Source organism: Callorhinchus milii, unplaced genomic scaffold (genome assembly GCF_018977255.1).
Source record: "Callorhinchus milii isolate IMCB2004 unplaced genomic scaffold, IMCB_Cmil_1.0 Scaffold5, whole genome shotgun sequence".
Taxonomy (NCBI): Eukaryota; Metazoa; Chordata; class Chondrichthyes; order Chimaeriformes; family Callorhinchidae; genus Callorhinchus; species Callorhinchus milii.
The window spans coordinates 12978664-12998791 of NW_024704746.1; the positions used below are offsets into that span (position 1 = coordinate 12978664).

Here is a 20128-nt window from a genome sequence, read left to right on the forward strand (position 1 = left end):
ACAGAGGAGGAAAGAGCTGAAAAATAGTGGAATAGATTTTTTCACAGCAAGCCAAAAACAGATCTATGCTTATAAATTATTAGTGTGATGAATCCACCTCAGCTGGCATTTGGCACCTTTCAGCAGCCTAGCAATTTGACTTCAAATTGACTCAGGAATGTTTAATTGGAACAAACCTTGGATTTAGAAGAATGTGCAGAAATAAGCCTGAATTTTGTACCAGAAGGAATCTGATTTGTAGTATTTCTTAACTTATTAAGAAATCCAAGTTTCACAAATAAGGACTCCTTCCAGTAACTGGAAACACATCATACTGAATTACAGGAAGTCTGCTGTGACGTGATTTACTTTGTAAGTTCCCCAAGTCATTGTGGATTCTAACAGGATTTATTTTTCTGAAATATCACAAATTAGACTGTTTCCAAATTAGGAGCAACTTTTGTCAAAGTTAAGTCGAAGTAAGCAACAGAGTGATTGGAAGGAAATCTAAAGGCACTTTATTTAGATTCCAGTAGACTAATTTTCAGAACAACAGTACAATAATAATAATAATCCGTGTATTTGATGTAGCACCTTATCACGTCGCTGAGACATCTCTAAGCGCTTCACAGAATATATTGTAAAGTGGATTGACTGTGCATTTTTTATTTATATTACAATAATTTGAACAGGAATTGATGTAGGCACAAGTAGCCATCTTTAGTCTAAAGCTAAGTCCCAAAAAAGTTAAAACCCACAGCTTGAGGAGATTTCGGTTTTGTCTCACCTTGTTTTGAGTTGTCTGCAACCCTAAGGTGTAAGATTGAAGCCAGTGGTCCATATAGTAGATAAAGAGTTTAAAGTAATTTGTAGTTCATAAAAGATTTAGTTAATTAAGTTCAGTAACAATTCTTCAACGTTACCTTTTAAAAGCATTGCTGTAGCTTGTTTATAAATTTACTGGAGTATTTTACCAGGTCAAGGAAAATAGTTCACCTCAATTGAATTATGAGTCTTGTTTAGAGACTGTTAGGGCTTGCTATGCTAATATTGCAAAAGAAGAGGTGATTTATTTGACCGTTTAAGCAATGTCCAGTTGGTCGCTAATCCTGTAATGATGCTGGATCAGTCATTGAGATGACGTTTTTATGCATCAGTAATTAAATGTTCTTGTCTAAAGTCTTTGACAGCCACTGTACCTGGAAGGAGTTTAATGCTTCCAGCTTCGCTAACTTGACAATTTCCAAATTCAATATCGAACACAAGTGGATTGTGTTGCAAGTCCATGTGGATGTGTGTCTTCCACAGGATTGACAGCTATTAATATTAAAAAGATTATTTTATTTGTAATTTACTTTTACATAAATTTGTGTGGTGCATCGACTGCTGACAGAGTGGGCAGTCAGCCAACTCCCAAACCAACCTTCTGTACCCTTTACCATGGAGATGGAAGTTACCTCCCAGGCTGATGACCCTGTCAGATTTAGTTTTATTGCCCCACTCTCCCTACTAGCAAATGTCGCAGCCAAATTGGTCAATCAAATTGAAGAATGAGCAAAGTAGAGGATTGACCATAATTTGTACTTATCTCCTCCCTTTTACACAGCGTCCAACACTAGCATTCACTACGTTTCCTCATTCACATGTTTATTCCTAGTGTAAGAGGAGGAATGTACATCCCGGATAATTCCATTAGCAACAGTAAGTACAGGGGCCTTTGAGTAACCTGGTCCTAAATAATCCTGAAAAGCTCTCAAGATAAAATAACATGAGGAAAGTTCAGAAATAGGGCTAATATCCTTCCCTTTGATCAACTACAGAATCAAGTATCTGGCATTCTTCGCCAGAACCTTACTTGACACAGTGTGGGCGCCACACTTGATAGAAGCTCAATAAAATAAACTAGAGTGAAAGTTTCATTTTTCCTTCAGTGAGCTCGGAATTGAAGAATTCTGCTTGAAAAAAATTTATGACTCAACCCAGCTGTATTGAGGGTCAGGAATGTTTTAAATAAAAAAAGAGTGTATATTTGGGGGTGGGAGGAGCAGAGGGGGTGAAGAAAAAATCAGCAGGTGTTGGTATCCTGATCAGACAACTGCAAGAGTAAGTTTGTTGCATCAAAGGCCAGTGAGTAAGGTTAGGCTCCAAATTGTTCATTTTATTTATGCTTTCTTCTCTCCTTGTACTGGGTAGGCTGCCAAGGCACTGGATGTCTGCCAGAATCTCACCCAAGTAGCCTTCTTTGTGTATGAAGCTAAAACAGGCCGTTCAACCATGAGGGAGGGAGAATCACATCTGAGTTTAAACTGTCTTCAACTTGTCCACGCTGTCCAGCAGGGTTAAGCTCAGTATTGATCAAGAGCAGCAACCAAGGCTAATTTCCCCTCTCCCCCCCCACCACCACCCGCCAATACAAAAGCCTAGTTATTCTACCTGGGCTTAAATTTAAGCTATTTAGGTAACATTTTAGAGCATCCAGAATTCGGCAAATTGTTGAGTTCAGTCTTAACTTTGAAGCTGGTATTCTGTTGTTCTGTATCATCGGTTTGCTAAATGGTTTGAGCTTCATGATCGCTACCACCAAGTTACTGGATGGTTATTGTACTAAACTTACCATTCAAAATCCTGAACTGTGTCTTCTTGTCATGCCTTCTTGGAATATCTCAGGGTACTGCTCAGGGTTTATTTTCTCTTATCTCATTCAGTATCTCATTACGCCTAATAATAATCCCTCCAAAACCAAAACCAATAATAAATTGGTCATTTTCAATCCACTACTGTTTGTGGGACATTGCTGTGTGTAATTGGCTGCCGCGTTTCGCCCACAAATATACAGTCAATTCGCTTTACAGTATATTCTGTGAAGCGCTTTGGGACGTCTAGAAGACATGAAAAGCGCTATATCAAATGCAAGGATTATTATTATTATCTTATATCCACTCTTGAGATGATTCTTAACAAGGCTGAAGACCCCAAGTTTATCCAGTCATTCCTCAAAGCTTGTCCTCTAACTGGTTTTAAAGGTGAAATAGAATTCTTTATTCTAACCTACCTCATTGTCACTTACACACCTTGTACATTATGAATCCTCATGAGCATCAATTGTAAAATGCTAGATGTGAGTGCCAGGAATTCCCCATACTTGGATCCATATGTGGAATCTTGTGACTGTTTTAGAAATCCATTGAATTTTAAAAATAGATGTTCGGGATTCCTGGAATTGGCATGTGGGGAACATAGCATATTATCCAGCTGTTATTACAATATTCATTCAAAGAATGATTGAATTGTATATTGTGAAAGCTTTTTAAATTGTTGGAGTTGAATGAATTACTATGTATTGTTACAATATTACAAAATTCTCCAATGTCTCCAAAATAAGTTGGATTCTGGGCACTGATGTCTGAGCTTTATCAGTTCTATATTATTCTTTGTTAGTTTAACATACATTAATGGCAAATAGTTTTGACTTGTCAGTTTATTGAAATTTCATTTTTAAAAGTCAGTAAATAAGAATAAAAAAAAATGATTGTGTACATACCATATTGTCAGATTTGTCATTCAGTATATCTCATCAAAAAATTTGAAGATTGAGTAAATTTGGGGAGAGTAGCAGTTCTGTTACTTGATGACAAGTGTGCAGCTTTGATAAGCTGCATTCAAGTAAACTTGGTGGAGAATAATAATAATTCTTTCATTTGATATAGCGCCTTTTCACATCTTCAAGACGTCTCAAAGCGCTTCACAGAATATACTGTAAAGTGAATTGACTGAATGTTTTGTGGGCGAAACGCGGCAGACAATAGCGCAAGCAGTGTCCCACAAACAGTCACGGATTGATTGACCAAATTTTTAAAAATTTATTTTGAAGTGCATAAAGAATCTTGTCATTCAGTATATCAGTAAAGAATCTTTATGCACTTCTTCAAAGTCAATTACTGCAACAACTAACAGCTGTATCAGTCCATCCAGATCTCAGACGACTACTTATCCCTGTAGTAAGTAGCTTGAGTCACAGACACTTGTCAGCAGTAGTTGACCCTTGGGCTTAAAGCCAGGTGGTTGTTGATGACTAAGTGGATGAAAACTGAGTGGATGACCAGCCAGAACTTTCCAGCCAAAACAACGATTCATGTTCTTATAAGTACAAATGTCACTAAATAATTAACACACCGTAACAAAAGTAGCAATGTTACTTTTTGGCTTCTGAGACATTCCACAGGAATTTGGGGAGATTTTAACACAGCTAAGTTAATGGGTGGTATTCCTCAATACAGTGTTATTCAATTAGTTATGGTAGCTCTTATATACAGTGGAGTGGGCAGACCAGTGAGTTAGGGGTCCTTTGATTGAATCGAAGACTCACTAGCTGACTGGCACAGTTGTATTATCATAGAGCTTTTTCAAATAGTTTCAGTAGCAAATATACCCCCTGCTGAGGAGGCAATATTATAACATTTTCCTTTTCCTCAGATAATTGATAAATAGTTTTTAGTGGAATGTCACACCATGTACAAAGGATGGTTACACAGAGGCGATAAGGGGAACAAAAATGTTATTTTACCCATACATTATACACATTTTTCTTTTGCTCTGTTTACCAACCTTAGTGCTCGCTTTCATTTATCAGCAACAGTTTAAATTAATTAATGGGAGGAGGTGTGGGAAGAAATGCAGGCAACAATAACACTCTTGTTCAAACTTTGACTCCTTCATGTTGAACGTCACCACAGGCATTTTCTTGGCTTCAGGAGCCGCTTGTGTTGAGATAACCCTTTACTATAATAAAATTAATAATAAATGATTGTACAGAGGCCTGTCGTTTGGTGAGCAAATTACTTAATAAATAACCTTGACAAAGGAAGCATATGTTGTGAAGCACTCAGTTAAGTAACTGGACGTTTTGAGACATTGTATGCGTGTTGGAATATTCATCTGTGGATCAAACAAATACTTCAAACAAAGTCCCAACGCTGCCAGCAGATGGTTACTGGAAATCTTTTTCACACAGTGGAATAGGTGGTGCAGTGAGTTAGAACCCTTGCAAGTTAGACTTGAAGCCGACCCAGTCAAACAGAGTGACAATTAGCCTCACCCTTCAGTTTGCCCACACCACACCAATATGCCTGCGCAATGTTGATTCTGGGAGCAAAAAAAAGTACCAAAATGTTCCCCTGGCACAGCATTCCCCTCCACGGCCTCACCCCCACCCTACCTCTGCGACCTCCTGCAATCCTACCCACCCAGCCACTCCCTTTGCTCAGCACCAGTCTGCTTCCTTGCACTATCCACCCCACGATCAGTGGGCGAGCTTTTAGCCCTTCTGGCCCGCTCTCTGGAACTCTATCTCAAAGTCCCTCTGACTCGTCACCCTCCCTCCCCACTTTTAAACCCCCTCAAGACTTACATCTTTGGCCATGCTTTTGGTCAACTACTCCCCCTCGCAACACTCTTCAGCTCCCCCATAAAGATCTTGGAACACTTAAGCCTGATCTATTACTACCATTATTCCAGGTATTCTCTGCTTTAGCTCATGAAAAACATGACAACTTAGTGCGAATTAGTGTTACTGCTCAAACCTCTTCCAGGCCAAATCAAACCAATCAAGCTTTTTAATTCAGCCTGACCCCCACGACGCAAGGTAGAGGGAGTACAAGCTTTGTCCTGACATTGAAACTTGATGTTGCAAAATAAGGGTTGACTTGATTTGAAACAAATACAAAACTGCAACTGCTCTACAGTGTAGAGGAAAATTAGGTGTCAACCTGGCTCAGTTGGTAGCACTTTTGCCTCTGAGTCAGAAGGTATTGGTTTCACACCTCACATCAAGACAATACAGTGCTGTGGGTCTATTGCATTGTTGGAGGTGCCGTCTTTCGGTTGCGACATGAAACTGAGATCACACTTGCCTGTTCAGGTGGATGTTAAAGATCCCATGGCACTATTCAAAAAGAGAGGGGAGTTTCTCCTGGTATCCTGACCAACAATCCCCCAGTTGGTCATTGACTTCATGGCTGTTTGTGGATCATTGGCAAATTGGCTGCTGCGTTCGCCTATAAAATGCTTAGTCTCCGCACTTTACAGTAAATCCTGTGAAGCGCTTTGAAACATCCTCTCAACACGAAAGGTGCTGTATCAAATGCAAGGGTTGCGAGGATTATATTATTTAAACCCTTCAGTTTTAAAGCATCTTAAATCCTTTTTTTTGAATATCAACCCCTGGAATATTTAATTTGCATCCCAATGATTATTTTACAAATTGGGAAAAGTTCAGAGACTCAGGCTGCATTCATGGCAAGGTTGGTAAAGCTACTGATTTGAGTGAAATTATGCTCTGTAGATGGCTGCAGGTTCGCTCCGTGGTCTGCGCTGAGCTTGCTGATCTCACAACAATTAGTCCAGCGCTCCTTCCTCCCTCCCTTCCCCACATCCCCCACAACTAAATGAGGGGCAAAAGCTGAAACACCAATACGAGAGCACAACAATTAATATCAGTGCTTCCTCCTCCTTTCTGTCCCCCACCTTCCAACAACTAAACAACTAAATGAGGGGTTAAAGTAGCCAGAGATCTCCCCTCTGATCACTTTCCAGTGACCCCTGCTTTAAAGTATGTGGATATGGGTTGATGGTAGGATGAAGCTTGGCTGTGGTGCACACCATCTTCGTTCCACCATCATGGCTGCGCTTGAAACTCTAAAATATTCTTCCTCTATTCTTCTGCCTTGCCCCTTCCTTCGCCATCTTCAGGTCACACCTGAAGACCTTCTTCTTCGACCATCCCTATGGTCACCTCCCCCTCTCCCCGGCTCTGCATCGTGCTCTACCACTGTCAAGAGCTCTGGGACGCTGCTCTGCATGAGGGGCATTTGCTCCTTCAGAAGAAGACAGGGGAAAATTGCAACAGAGTTGGGTGTGCAATGAATTTTGTGTGGGTGGCTGGGAGAAGATTGAAACACTAACATTTCAGTTCAATTCACTCTGATTTTTTTTCAAATAAATTAACTTGGCTTTCCACTGTCTTTCTACACACTGCCTGTCATTGTCTGTAGTATTGTTTATCACTCAGAGAGGGGTAATACAAATTTCTGGACAAGAGCAGAACGATTACGTAAAATTCTCTGAATTAAGTCCTGTCTACTGAAACACCCAAGTTCAATTTCCTGTGTACTTACGGATAGTGACAGCTTGCTTCTTGTGCCCTGTCTAATGCATAAGTAGCACAGAAATAATTCTTCTAGGCAATTACTCTCTGTTGTCCATAGAAAACTCCTTTAACCCTCGGAGGCTGAAAGCTTTCAGGTTACTGCCACGATACACACAACTATCTGTAAAGCCTTTTTTGCTGTGCATTTCTAGAACATTACACTTAGAGAAATTGATTGATATGTATGTCAATTTTTAAAAGCAACTGAGATGTACAGACTGGAAAGGACACAGATTTGATTCATTTGTGATTTGCGGTGAGTTAGATGCTCTGAGTACAGTAGAACGGGTGCCCAATAAGCTGCTATTGTGAAATTAAAAAGTGGCAATTAGCTCCAAGCCACACAAGCAGTGTTTATAACCTGTTTTATAGCAACCAGGACTTACAAGCTGCCTGTATGAAATCTGGGGAAAGGATTTTACTATAATATTTGCTGTGATTTAACTGGTATTTCGCTATTAAAACAATGACATTTGGGAACTGATCTCTGAGAGACTGTGCTGTTGTGTTTCACAGGTTGATGACCAAATGAAGCTTCTTCAGAACTGCTGGAGTGAGCTTTTAATTTTAGATCACATTTATAGACAAGTGGCGCATTGGAAAGAAGGTGCTATCCTACTTGTCACTGGGCAGCAGGTGAGTACGAAAGGCTTCTGTTCTTACATGGCAGCTATAGGCATAGTATGTAAGTGTGTTACCCCTTTCAATACCCTCCCAATCCTCTCCCTCCACATTGTTTAGACTAAGTGCCAAGGCAAGGATATTACAATTTTTGTTTGCTTCTTTTTGGATATGTCTACTGTCCAATATTGATCAGAATGTGAAAATCAAGTTATTTTCTAGCCTAGAAATATTTAATTGTTTTCCTATTATAAGCGTGTAATGGAACATTCATAGTGTCAGTGAACAGTCTATCTTTAACCTTTTAACGAACACTCACATACATGTAGGTCACTTGGAAAGGGGAAGGCAAGCATCATATTTGTTTCCAATGGAGTCAAAGGTGCCTTTCAGTTTTCTTGTGATTTAATTTCAACTTTCGGCATGATGAAAAAAAGGTAGGCATCAGCTTGATTCAGTTGGTTGCAGTCATGTCTCTGGGTCAGTTGATTCCGTGTTTGACCCAAGCCCTATTCTATTTAGCTCATAGTCCAGGCTAACACGGAGGGAGCACGACAATGTCCTTCAGATGAGATACTCAACCAAAGTTCCATTTTGCCTGCCCTGGCAATTCAGGAAGAATTAATGTGCTTACAAAGGACGGAGTATATACTCCTGGGAACCTAGTGAATATTCACCCCTCGATCACCTTCACCCCCAAAAAATGAATGATCATTTAGTTCACAGCAGTTTGTGGAAAATTATGAGTACACAAATTAGCTACTGCATTTACTTATGTAACAATTGTCAATTCACTTCATTGTGTGAATGTTTTGAGACATTTTGATTTCCTTATGAGGCTTCAAATAAAGTTACTTTTAAGATCCTTTTGAGCAGCTTTCTTAAATTCTTTGTTGATATATCATTGTCTCAGGATGTGGAATTTATTTCCCCCAAAACCCTGTTTGAAAACATTGGGGTGATTCAGTAAATATTTGTTTTCACTGTTTCATAACAGTAACCAATTTATCTTGAACAATGACAAGAACAACATTCAATTCTCATAATAGATACTATACATCCACCTTCATATTTACAAGAACTGGAATTGAGAGGAAAGTTAATTGTCTGTTAGCCTGATCTCCTGACCCCCTCCTCCCCCATTTACGCATCTTAATAGTGTGTTGTTAAAAAGTGATATGATGATATTTGACCCTGTAGTGTTCATCCCAGGTCATATACTCTGTTACAGATCACTCAAGCCTCATTCATCTGCCATTCAGGACTGTGACATGTTCTTGTTTGCTACCAAATAATATATGGTTGCACATTGGTTTAACCTGCATTTGCTCATGTTCACATCCTTGGCTCAAGCTGGAGGGAATACCCTCACTTTAGTACCCATTATGCTTGGTATCACAAATAGGTACGTTACCACTTGGCCATTACATGTGATTCATAGCATACACACAATTTAGACATGGTTACTTATGGTTGCATTTTGCAGAAGATCAGATCACAAGTAGGAGCATCACTGCTGGGCACTGACATTCAACAAATCACCAATATGTAGGTTGGGTTGAAACCTAGCATGTAGAGCCAGCCATATTTTTAGAAATCAGATTTTCTATTGCTGAATCACACAACTTCCTTCTGTGGCCAGATGGGAAAAAAGGAAACCGAGAGAGGGCCAGGGAAAGAGAGAAAAAGAAGCATACATAGCATGCAAACCCAGTTGTCATCACACTCATTTTTATCTCGGAGGGAGGCTTCTACCGGAAGACTGTAGATTATTTAGATGTTTAAATTGGGATAGCTGTTTAATTTACATCCACACACAGGACAAATGAACACACTTGGGAAGTAAGGACATCAAGGGATATGGAGAAAAGACAGAAGGACCTTTTCCATCCATTGTTTCTGTGCTCGTAAGGCAGACGGCACTGCGCCAGTCAAGCTTTTCTAAAGAAGCTATTTCAATGATTTGTTCTCCTCCAGTAAACTTTTTTGAAATTCCGAAAACTACCGTTGCCCCCAGATATAAAAGCATTTCCAGAAATAGCCAAGTATCTTGGCCCCAAAACAAGTAGTGCTTTCCCTTGAGACAATAGAAGAGAAATGCTTCATAACCATTGTTCTTAACAACCTATAATAAATACCAACTGCACAATAGCTCAGTTATTTGAGGGACACTGGGATATGAATTAACACTTTCTCTACCAACATTTGGCCCTTCAGTTTTCAACCCAGGTCATATATTGTGTTGCGGATCACTCAAGCCTCATTCATCTGCGGTAACCTATGAGCCATGGTATTGTCCTATGAACCTACACTTCAATTCCTGCTATATCTTTCAATGATGGATTTCAACATATGTCAAGCACCTGGCTAACCAAATAAAAGGAATGCAGTTAATGTAAATCTATCGGATAATATCAAGATATTATATCATTGTTTCACTCCTTTAACTTAATTTTGCATTTATTGGGCTGGATATCATAGAAGCTGTTTAAAATGAATGGGCAGTGAGCAGTGCTTTGGTTTTCTCCTTATTTTTCATCTGTTTTTTGGTCTGTCCAGCAATTTAATACAACAGTCCCTCATAAAAATCTTTGAAAAAAATATAGGATCATGTTTGAACCCATTATTTATGTTTTCCTTGTTAAAGTAGAAACCAAACAAACATCCGTTCAGTAATGACCCCTTCTTGTTCAAGGTTTCCAGAGGTTGTATGAGAGTGGTAGCATTATAGTGAAAAGCTGAGGAGTTACTGCAAACTGAAAGAATAATTTATCCCACTGTCAAGTCGACCACTCATCCTCTTTAAGGTTAGGAGGTTAAAATGAAGTTTGCTATTGTTTTTTAAATAGACTAAGATATATCTATGACACTAAAGTGGTCCTGATCTGTTTTCTTAGAGGGATCTATGAATTAGAAAAAATTGCAGTTCTCAATTCTCCATGAATAAGCGCTTTGAAGTTTTTTTGCTTTCTCCTGTGAAGCGCTTTGAGACTTCTTGAAGATGTGATCAGGCACTATATCAAATCAAGGATCATTTTATAAACCTGTCGGCTGTCAGACATTGATCTTTGATTGATATGTATGCAGAGGAACAAAAGGTGGTGACTGTTATACGCCGGAATACAAGTTTTATATTTCTACGTTATTTGCATACTCTGAATAATAAATATCTGGTGGGACATTGTCACTGGGGAAATGCACGAATCCAAACTGTTCATTATCTTCTATTATTTTATACGCTATGAAAATGACAGGCATGCTTCAGCAAGCATCTCCCAATAAACTCTGAATCGCTAAGAGTCAGTTGATCTGATATGAGTTTCTTGCCCTTATCTAATTGAAGCACTTCAGAGTGACTTTAACATCACGTTTGTTTGTAATGTTAGCAGAGGTTTATTATTCTGTTATTCTGCACAAATATCCTATTTAAAAAAAATTCAACTTTTAAATAGAACGCAAACAGACCATGTTATCCAACACTTTAGTCGGTAAACACTCACCACTATAGGTATTATCTTACTAAGTACAGTAAAATACCAAATAGCACATAGGGGATTGGAACTAATAATAATAATCTTTGCATTTATTTCATGTCAGGAAGACAGTTCATGTCATTTCATGTCAGGAAGACAATTCAAAGCGCTTCACAAGATTTACTGTAATGGTGTAACGACTGTATTTTTGTGCGTGAACAAATGCTAGCTACTCTCTGGTCCTAACGCATTTTCAGTGATGGAGACATGATGGTAGATCATGTCACTTAGGTGTAATTTTTAGATTGGGTTAACAACATATAATGCAAATTTGTGGGTTGGGTTAACAACCTATAAAACAAAATTTGCCACAGGCAAACACATGTGTACAACTCGATACAAATTTACATTTATTTAGTGCCTTTCACATCAGGTGGACGTTCCCAAGGTGCAAGACAGTCCTAGCTTGGCGTGTTAGCTGGGGTGGGAGCAAGGGGTTGGAGAGGGGAAAGATAACGGAAGGCACGGTCAAGAGGAAGGTCTTGAGACGAGAAAGAACAATGAGGTGTAGAGGAGGAACAGCAGGTGTCCCAGATTTAGCAACCGATTTAAAAGATTATTGGGGGTTCTGCTTTCTGCGTAAATTGAAAGAATTGGTGGCCTGCCCCCTGCCCAAGTTTACTCTCAACCCAGCTGCTAAGAAGTGGGTGTAAATGAACTAGGCTGAATTCTCTTTAAAGTTTTGAAAAAAGGGGCACCACTCCTTCGTGGATGGGGGGTGAGATAAGAGAGTACCCACTTATGTTCAGTGGTGTCTGAAAGCACAGGAGAATTTCATGAACTAACTGCAATGAAAGTGCTCTCACGTAATCTAGTATTCCAGCACACAGTGTGTACCCTTACTTCTTAGTGTGCCGTACAACCTCATCACGGCTAATCACTCGTTTATTTCCTTCAGATTGTTTTCCTTCCCTCAAACCCCCAAACTGCAGTGTCGACATGCCAATAAAATGTGCCTATTGTTAGTTTAGTGCCTCTACAAATAGAAATCACACTGCAATACCTCAAAATAAAGCAAGGGTCCAGTTCACTTTGTCTTGATACACATGAGTAGTAGCATCATTAACATAGTGATTTGATTGACAGCTTTGGATACAGATTTCACTGACAATTATTTATACTGATCTATTGTAAGAAAACGAGCTCGTCGACATCTAAAATTCTCCAGGCTTGCAGTTAAAGCTAAAGATTCTACTCATCATATTTACCCAATAAAAAAATTCCAGTCTGCCTCGTTTTTAATTGCAAATCCTACTCCTGGGACTGGCTCACTTGCTTAAGAAGCACCCCTGTTCCATTCACCACTGAGCATACTGCAGTCAATTATGGTAATGAATTGTCAATAAATATAAAAATTTAATATAGTCGACTCTGAGTGAGTGGCAGATATGGACTTGCCTCACAGACAAATTTGCTGCTGCTGCAAATATTAAATGCACCTGAAAGAGTTGCAGGCACGGACAGAGAACCCAGAACACCACACAGGCAGACGAAGAGTCCTGCCAAAAGATCCCAAGTGATAATAACTCATTGTCTAGAAGACTGGCTTTGAGGTATCATGCACCTGAGCTGCACAAAGTGCTTCATGAGAAAGAAATATGAGCTTGAATAAATAAAAAAAGTAATTCTGGATCCTTCGGAAGCACTATTTCCTAATGAGGTACTTTGCTGACAAGTGCTGTATACTTGGTGTTTGATTGATAGGATTAAGTAAAGAAGGAAACCATTTTAGCATTGTGGGGTAGCTTTGGTTTCTATGCTTAAGTAATCGTTCACCATTTGTAAACCACAAAATTCACAGTTAAGCACTTACACTTACTGTGTGTCCCAGCATAGAATTTCGACCGCTGTTTATTCTCAATGCAATTGCTTTGAGAATGTAGCTGTCGTCGAAAAAAAAGGAATTTTGTGATCTTTAAAAAAAAATGCTGCATAACTTTTGGCCAATCTTAAATAACAATTTTTTGTGGCCTTTTTCAGGTGGATTACTCAGTAATAGCCTCCCAGGCTGGAGTCACTCTGAATAACCTCATGAATCATGCTCAGGAACTTGTAGTGAAACTGCACTCTCTACAGCTAGACCAGCGAGAGTTTGTATGCCTCAAGTTCCTTGTACTTTTCAGTCTAGGTAAGTGCCTTATGTTGTCTCATTCCTCACTTACCATAAAGACAATGCTTGGTTCTTCTGAATTCCCTGAACTAAAATAAGTAGTTGGATCATCTTTAAGGTTAAATCATTATGGGTATTTACAGAGGCAGTGATCATTGCACCCATTGTGTTGGTTTAGCTCTACACACAAAATGTGGGACAGTCAAACAAGGAATAAAGAAAGCTCATTTACAGATCTTCAGTGAAAACTGACACTGGTTCCTTCCGTCATCGAGTAATAATTGAATATGTTTGAGAAAATATAAACGTGTTGACCAATTTTTTTCATCACTTTATTACCTATTTAATATACGGAGAATCACAGGCATGTGATGACTAGTCAGTAAGCGTATCCAAAAGTTAAAATAACATTGTAACTCATGAGACTGAAACCAGGTGGTTTACAGCAATTCTCTGAATCCCGAGATGAATTGATTGCTAAGAAACTATTTCTGTACATCCGTGCCATGACCCGTTCTGCCTCCCCCCATCTCTGCAACATCGCCCGGCTCCACCACTGCCTCACACCGCAGGCCACCGAGACCCTCATACATGCATTCATAACATCTGGGCTTGACTACACACACTCCCTACTAGTTGGCCTTCCCAACTCTTCCCTCCATAGGCTGCAGATCATCCAGAATTCTGCAGCCCATGTCCTTTTCTGCACCAGGCTCCGTGGCCCAATCACCCCCATCCTCACCTGACTCCACTGGCTTCCCATCACACAGAGGATACAGTTCAAGATCCTGGACCTCACCTTCAAAGCCCTCCATGGCCTTGCTCCCCCCTATCTCTGCAACCTCCTAACCCCCTACCATCCTGCTCGCGCCCTTCACTCAGCGGGCACTGGCCTGCTTCACATGCCTGCCTCGCCCACCCCACCATTGGCAAATGGGCCTTCTGTCACTCTGCCCCCACCCTCTGGAATTCCATCCCGCAGTCCCTCTGCCTCGCCCTTCCCTTGCCTCTTTCAAGATCCATCTCAAGACCCTCCTTTCCTACCATGCCTTTGCCCACCCTCCTTCCCTGCCTGCCCTCCACCCTGCCCAATCCCGGCCCCCAGATCTGGTCCAAAACACTGACTGTCCAGCGCCTTGGGACGTCCTCCCGACATGAAAGGCGCTATACAAATGTAATTTTGTTGTTGTTGCTGTTTCATGGGTCTTCATTCCCAGCTAGTTAAATGATGTAGTTAAATTTCCGAACAGCCAAGCCTTGTTCCACTGAATAAGCTTGTCGGGAATTTCCATACCTTATCTTGTAATCTTTAGCATGGCTGTGTAAAAAAAAAGTTTTACTTCAATAGTCATTTTAAGAGGTATGAAAGAAAGAGCAAGGTTTTGTGAGATGTGTAGCAGGATTCCTAAGCACAGTATTTCATGATATTCAGGTGAAGTGAGTTTTTCATGGGCCGGTCAATGATTGGACACAGGCTAGTGAACACACCTGACAGATTCTGCATGTGCAGGATGAATGTCCTAAGTTTTAAAGGTCATTTGCTATAGCTCTGAATGATAAATATTTATGTCAGAAGCACAGTGTTCTGTGCTATATTATTGATGGTACAGATTTACTCCTTAACAAGACTACTTACAGTAAAGCCATTGGCTTTAGTTTATCATCTGCATTGTAAATGTGAACTAAAATGTCAAAGCTTACACCGCCGATTTTTCATTGGTTGGTCTGCTTTCAGTTCAAAGCTTTTTTTTATATCTGCTTGTATTTAAACACAGCATTATAATGAAGGTTGTTCCATTGTTAATTTACTTAAATAAATATTACCGTAAAAGTCAGGCAGAAAAAAAACTGTGTCAGTAACCATGGTCCAAAGTGACAACTAAAGCAGTTGTGAAGTTTCTGTAGGTTGCTTTGAAAGCTGCCGTAGGGATTATTGGCACATTTTCAGCAGGCAGTACTTGTAAATCAATCACATATTTTTGCAAAGAGTTTATTCTGCATCTTAAAAAAAATACAGATAAAGGCAAGAAATCACAGAGTTGATTACAACCATGGCCGAAATAAGGATTTGAAACTTTCCATTCACTTGTAATCCTTTGTCAGAATATCTATCTATGTGATAATATGCCCATATCGCTGTGTGCAATTGGCTACCGCGTTTCACCTACAAAATACAGTCAATCCACTTTACAATATATTCTGTGAAGTGCTTTGAGAAACCTCAATAACGTGATAGGGCGCTGTATCAAATGCAAGGATTATTATTATCTGCTACATTTTATTATTGTCTTCTGTACCTTTCCTGAACTAATTCAGATCTTCCAAACAGAAGGTACTAACAGTCTTGTTTCAAACAGATCTGTGAATTGCATCAGGATTTTAACATAGTGCATGACACCCTTGGTATTTTCCAAAGAACGTCCTATTCTATATGTACTCCATGAAATTCTTCTTGTCTCGAAAATGCATTGCATTATGTCCCTTAAATGCCATCGTTCTGCTTTTCCTCTCTTCAAACCATTGCCTGCTGACTGTCCTTAGTGTGCCCTTACTGCAGTTTGGGGATCACTCTAGCTGTCTGTGTAGTATAAATAATTTAGGTACAGCTTGTGCTATTTACAGCTGTGAATCACGCAGAAAGTATTTGCATAAGTTTAACACAGAAGGTGGGTAGAATCTCATTTCTCCAATGTTTTGAGCTTCTGTGATTATATGAATGAACCACAAGTATACTAATCTCCGCTATATTGAATTACTCAATACCAGGGTAGTCTGTGAATATTGAGGACATGTTAATGACAGTTAGTACCTTGAGCAAGAGTGAGGTAACATTTTTTAATTACAGACCAGTCTTTTTCACATAATATGCTCTCTTAGGAAAATGGAAGAATTTCAAAGGAGATCTGCTCATCAGAAGGTTAGTTTAGCATTTGTCAGCTAATTCAGCAGTCTGTGCTGTTGCTGCATAAGCATTCAGAAACATGGTGCAGTTTGTCCGATATATCACTTGATACCAGGTATCTCTGCTTATGTTGTGAATAAAAATTGTGGCCCTTCAGAAGGCGAGCTTCGGTGGAAGAGGGGAAACCTTTTTATTAAAAATCCAGAATAATCCTGCTGCGTAGTTCCTAATTCAAACGATCATACTCTTTCACTGGTTCTGTTAGTAATGTAACCATGAGGAATACGAACTGGACTCTCTTTTCTTATGCACCATACGCCATCTCTCTCCCATAGTGTGCAGGAGCTAAGCGACCATGAAAGGGGTTAATTGATCCAGCCTTTTGTATATGCACACATTGAGATCACGTTTCCACTTATTTCATAATGTGATAATCAAAAACATTCTGAAAGGCCACATATTTTGCCCCATTGTTATTCATCTGAATATATTAGTTTATATCTGAAAAATGTAATTGAACACTCAAGGTGCTGATAGAACTTTTGTGTTTGTTACTTGTTGGTTTGAGAAGGGGTGAGGAGGAGTCCAAGTTATTTTGACCTCTGCCATCCAGTGAGTTGTTTCTTAGAACTTACAGCACAGTACAAGTTACATTTGTGTAGCACCTTTCACATCGGGAGGATGTCTCAAAGGCCTTGACAACTAACAAGCACACAGAAGAGGTAACATGGTCACAGCTAATGACTTTAGAATATATTTCATAATATAAAATATAAAGTAGGGATATATGGAGGAATATAAATAAACTCTGACAAACATTAAAACACTTTAGAAACTAACATTGCATCTTGCCCATGTTTAATTTGATTCTGCTCTATCGTAACTGGAATAAATCTGTGTGAAAGAGAATGGGATAGTTTTGGTCCAGTAAAAATGTAGCTTTAATGGTTAACACTGTTAGGTCTTATGTTAAGGGAAACTGGCAGAGGAGATAAGCAGTGATTTGTCACTGACTGCATTTGACCGGGTGCCTGTAAAATGAAGTGCCAATAAAGAGGAGGTTAGACATTACTTGACCCATGTTCTCTTCATTCAGCAGCTTGTCTTTACACTGAACACAATCCTGAAACAAGCGCCAAGTGACTGGCACCACATTACAATCACTGTCAAGCCTTAGACAAATGTAGTTCATTTAAAAATGAAGGGTTTATCAATGGGCAAATAATTGCTGAGCACTATTGATTCCTTGCATCTCACTCAACCTGGGACATCCCGGTTTGCTGAAATGGTAAACATTAATCAGCATGTATGTCAAACAATAGACTCCATTCAACTGCTAAAAAACAGTGCAAAGAAAGACTAAGAGTTTAAACACAACCACGACCTGACCTTCCAATACATATTTAATCTGCTCTGTCTACATCTTGTATGGTGCAGGAGAGGATATATTTTTTGCCTTTCCTGTCTGATAACAGAAACATTAGCAAATTGACACTTCAATCTGTGGATTGTCTTGAAGACAAGATGCACAAGGGTTGATAATATTTACAGAGCCTGACACAGCTTGATGTACCCTACCAACCGAGAGGTCAGGCCATTGTAATTGTAAATTCTAACCCTGAGACCTGCATCGTATTACCGCATAGTCTGATCCTTGCTTCACAGCATATACACAAGGACCACTTCGCTACTCATGTACATGTTACAATGGGACTGCAAAATTCTGTTTTCTAAAGCTGTATAAAATACAATTGGAAAACTGTCCCCCATGTAAATTAAAATGTAATTAAATTAATTGAAGCACTAATTGAAATCTGCACATGTATCTCTTCAAATTGGCTGGTGCATTGTTATAAGGAGTGAGTAGAGAGTTAGCTTCCTACATTATATAGTATTAAAACAATTCTAACAATTATTGTTCTTGAGAATTTACAGTCACAGTCATACAGTCCCACTTCTTTCATTTTTAAAACAAAATAACTACAGTAGAAAATTCTGTTATTAAATGTTTGTATGGGGACCAACGCAAAACTATTTTCACATTTGCAAGATCAATTTTTGTTGAATGAGTGAGTGCGAAACCTAACCAGTGCCATTCAGAATCTTTCTACCAAAACGATTGCATGTCAGTGTGCATATTTCAGATTCAAAGGTAGTCAATGGGGTCAAAGCCACATTGAGTTCAAACAAGATTCCTTAGTAAGCAAGCCGGAAGTCATTTCAGCTTGGGAGACTCCATTCTGACACAATTTACAATTGGTGTGCATTTTATGTAAGTCGGCATGATATGCCTAATGCACTCCGGGTATCCCATGTTAAAGAATTCAATTTTGCGTATTTCATTACTAAGATAATTATGGGAATTTGTCCTTGACGACAATAAAGAGACTAAAGGAGTTAATATTGGAACAAGTAGTTCCAAACAATGATGCAGAATTGCTGGCTACCATCCATGCATTATTTTTCTGTTTGAATTCCCAGAAATAATAACCTAATTAACCACAAATACTATGGATACTATCAGCTGTCAAAATTGATGTTCATTTCTTCATAATGTGCATACAAGGGAGTTAGTGGTTACATGCACCTGGGACTAGATAACGCTATTTGCAAATTACCATTTCTTAAATTTATGAAATAATTTTAAATTCTGTAAAGATTGATTAACATTCAGTAGCAGCGACGGTTCGATATTTACACCTCTGAGAGTTGGCAGAAACACATTATGGTGCATAAAACTGCTGGTACATCTTAATTAACTGCAAGATAATAGGAGCTGTTTTTTTTCTAGTGAGCAAAGCAGTTTGGCAGCTTTTGGATATAAGTCACTTCCAAGTTCAGAGTTTAAGAGCAATCAATATGGATAGAAAGGAGTAAGGTGGTTTGTGTTGAGTATTGAGAGCATTGAGCTCTTTGAGATGTAACAAGCAAAAGGATCTAAGAAATTTAAACACAATCGAAGGAGAAACCCACAAAAAAAAATTAAGACCACCAAGGAAAATATTACCATGATATTCATTGGGTTTTAACCATTACTGGGATTTAGTCCTGTGAAAGATGGGAGAGTGGTCTAATATTTGTCGATACATTCAGTATAACCATCAAATATTTAAAAGGAAACGTGTTGCATACCTAAGCAAAAAGTGAATAGAAGGGGTACAGGTGAGGGATTTGGGAGGGGTTGATGCCTTATGGAGTATAAACACCAAGTGGACTAGTTGGGCCAAATGGCCTGTTTCCATGCTGTATTGTTCTATATATTTTTTTGTCAGTGTAGAGAATTGCATTGTATTGTAAGGTAAAAACAGAATGTACAGATTCACTCGGCAGTTGCCTTCCATTCTAATCCTCCAAGCAAGGCTTAAGAGATAGTGGATCTGTTAAACTCCCAGCTCAAGCAGTCAATTAACAGCTTTAAAAAGAGTTGGATGAATAGATGCATTGAGGGTTCTAACACTAAGTAAATGGAGATAATGGAGTGATGTGTAGCACAGGACGATTCCACAGACGTGCATGGAAATGTTATACCAAGGAAGATGACTAGTCATCACAAATAATGAAGGGTGGAAGGTTAGGTAGGTTTTGATTTAACATTAAGGGGACAAGAAAGCTGACAGTAACTTAGCTCAGGAGATGAATAGACTGAATAGAGTCCATGATAGATCAGATTTAACATAGACTGTAAAGGAACTGACTCGATGGGTCAAATGCACTTTTTCATGGCTCTGTGCTTTCTAATGCCCTTGTGGAAGGTAATCTAAGCTGAATGTACTCTTCTA

The 20128-nt window shown here is 39.2% G+C and overlaps 1 protein-coding gene across 2 annotated transcripts in view; it reads left to right on the forward strand.

Annotated features, from left to right (window-relative positions):
• The window catches only part of nr5a2 (nuclear receptor subfamily 5, group A, member 2), an 82290-nt gene that overhangs the window by 43496 nt on the left and 18666 nt on the right, over nt 1–20128 (forward strand). For both annotated transcript variants that reach the window (XM_007887317.2, XM_042335367.1), the window contains 2 exons: nt 7700–7819; nt 13318–13465. In XM_007887317.2, the coding sequence (XP_007885508.1) occupies nt 7700–7819; nt 13318–13465 (268 nt within the window). The remainder of the gene's footprint in view (nt 1–7699; nt 7820–13317; nt 13466–20128) is intronic.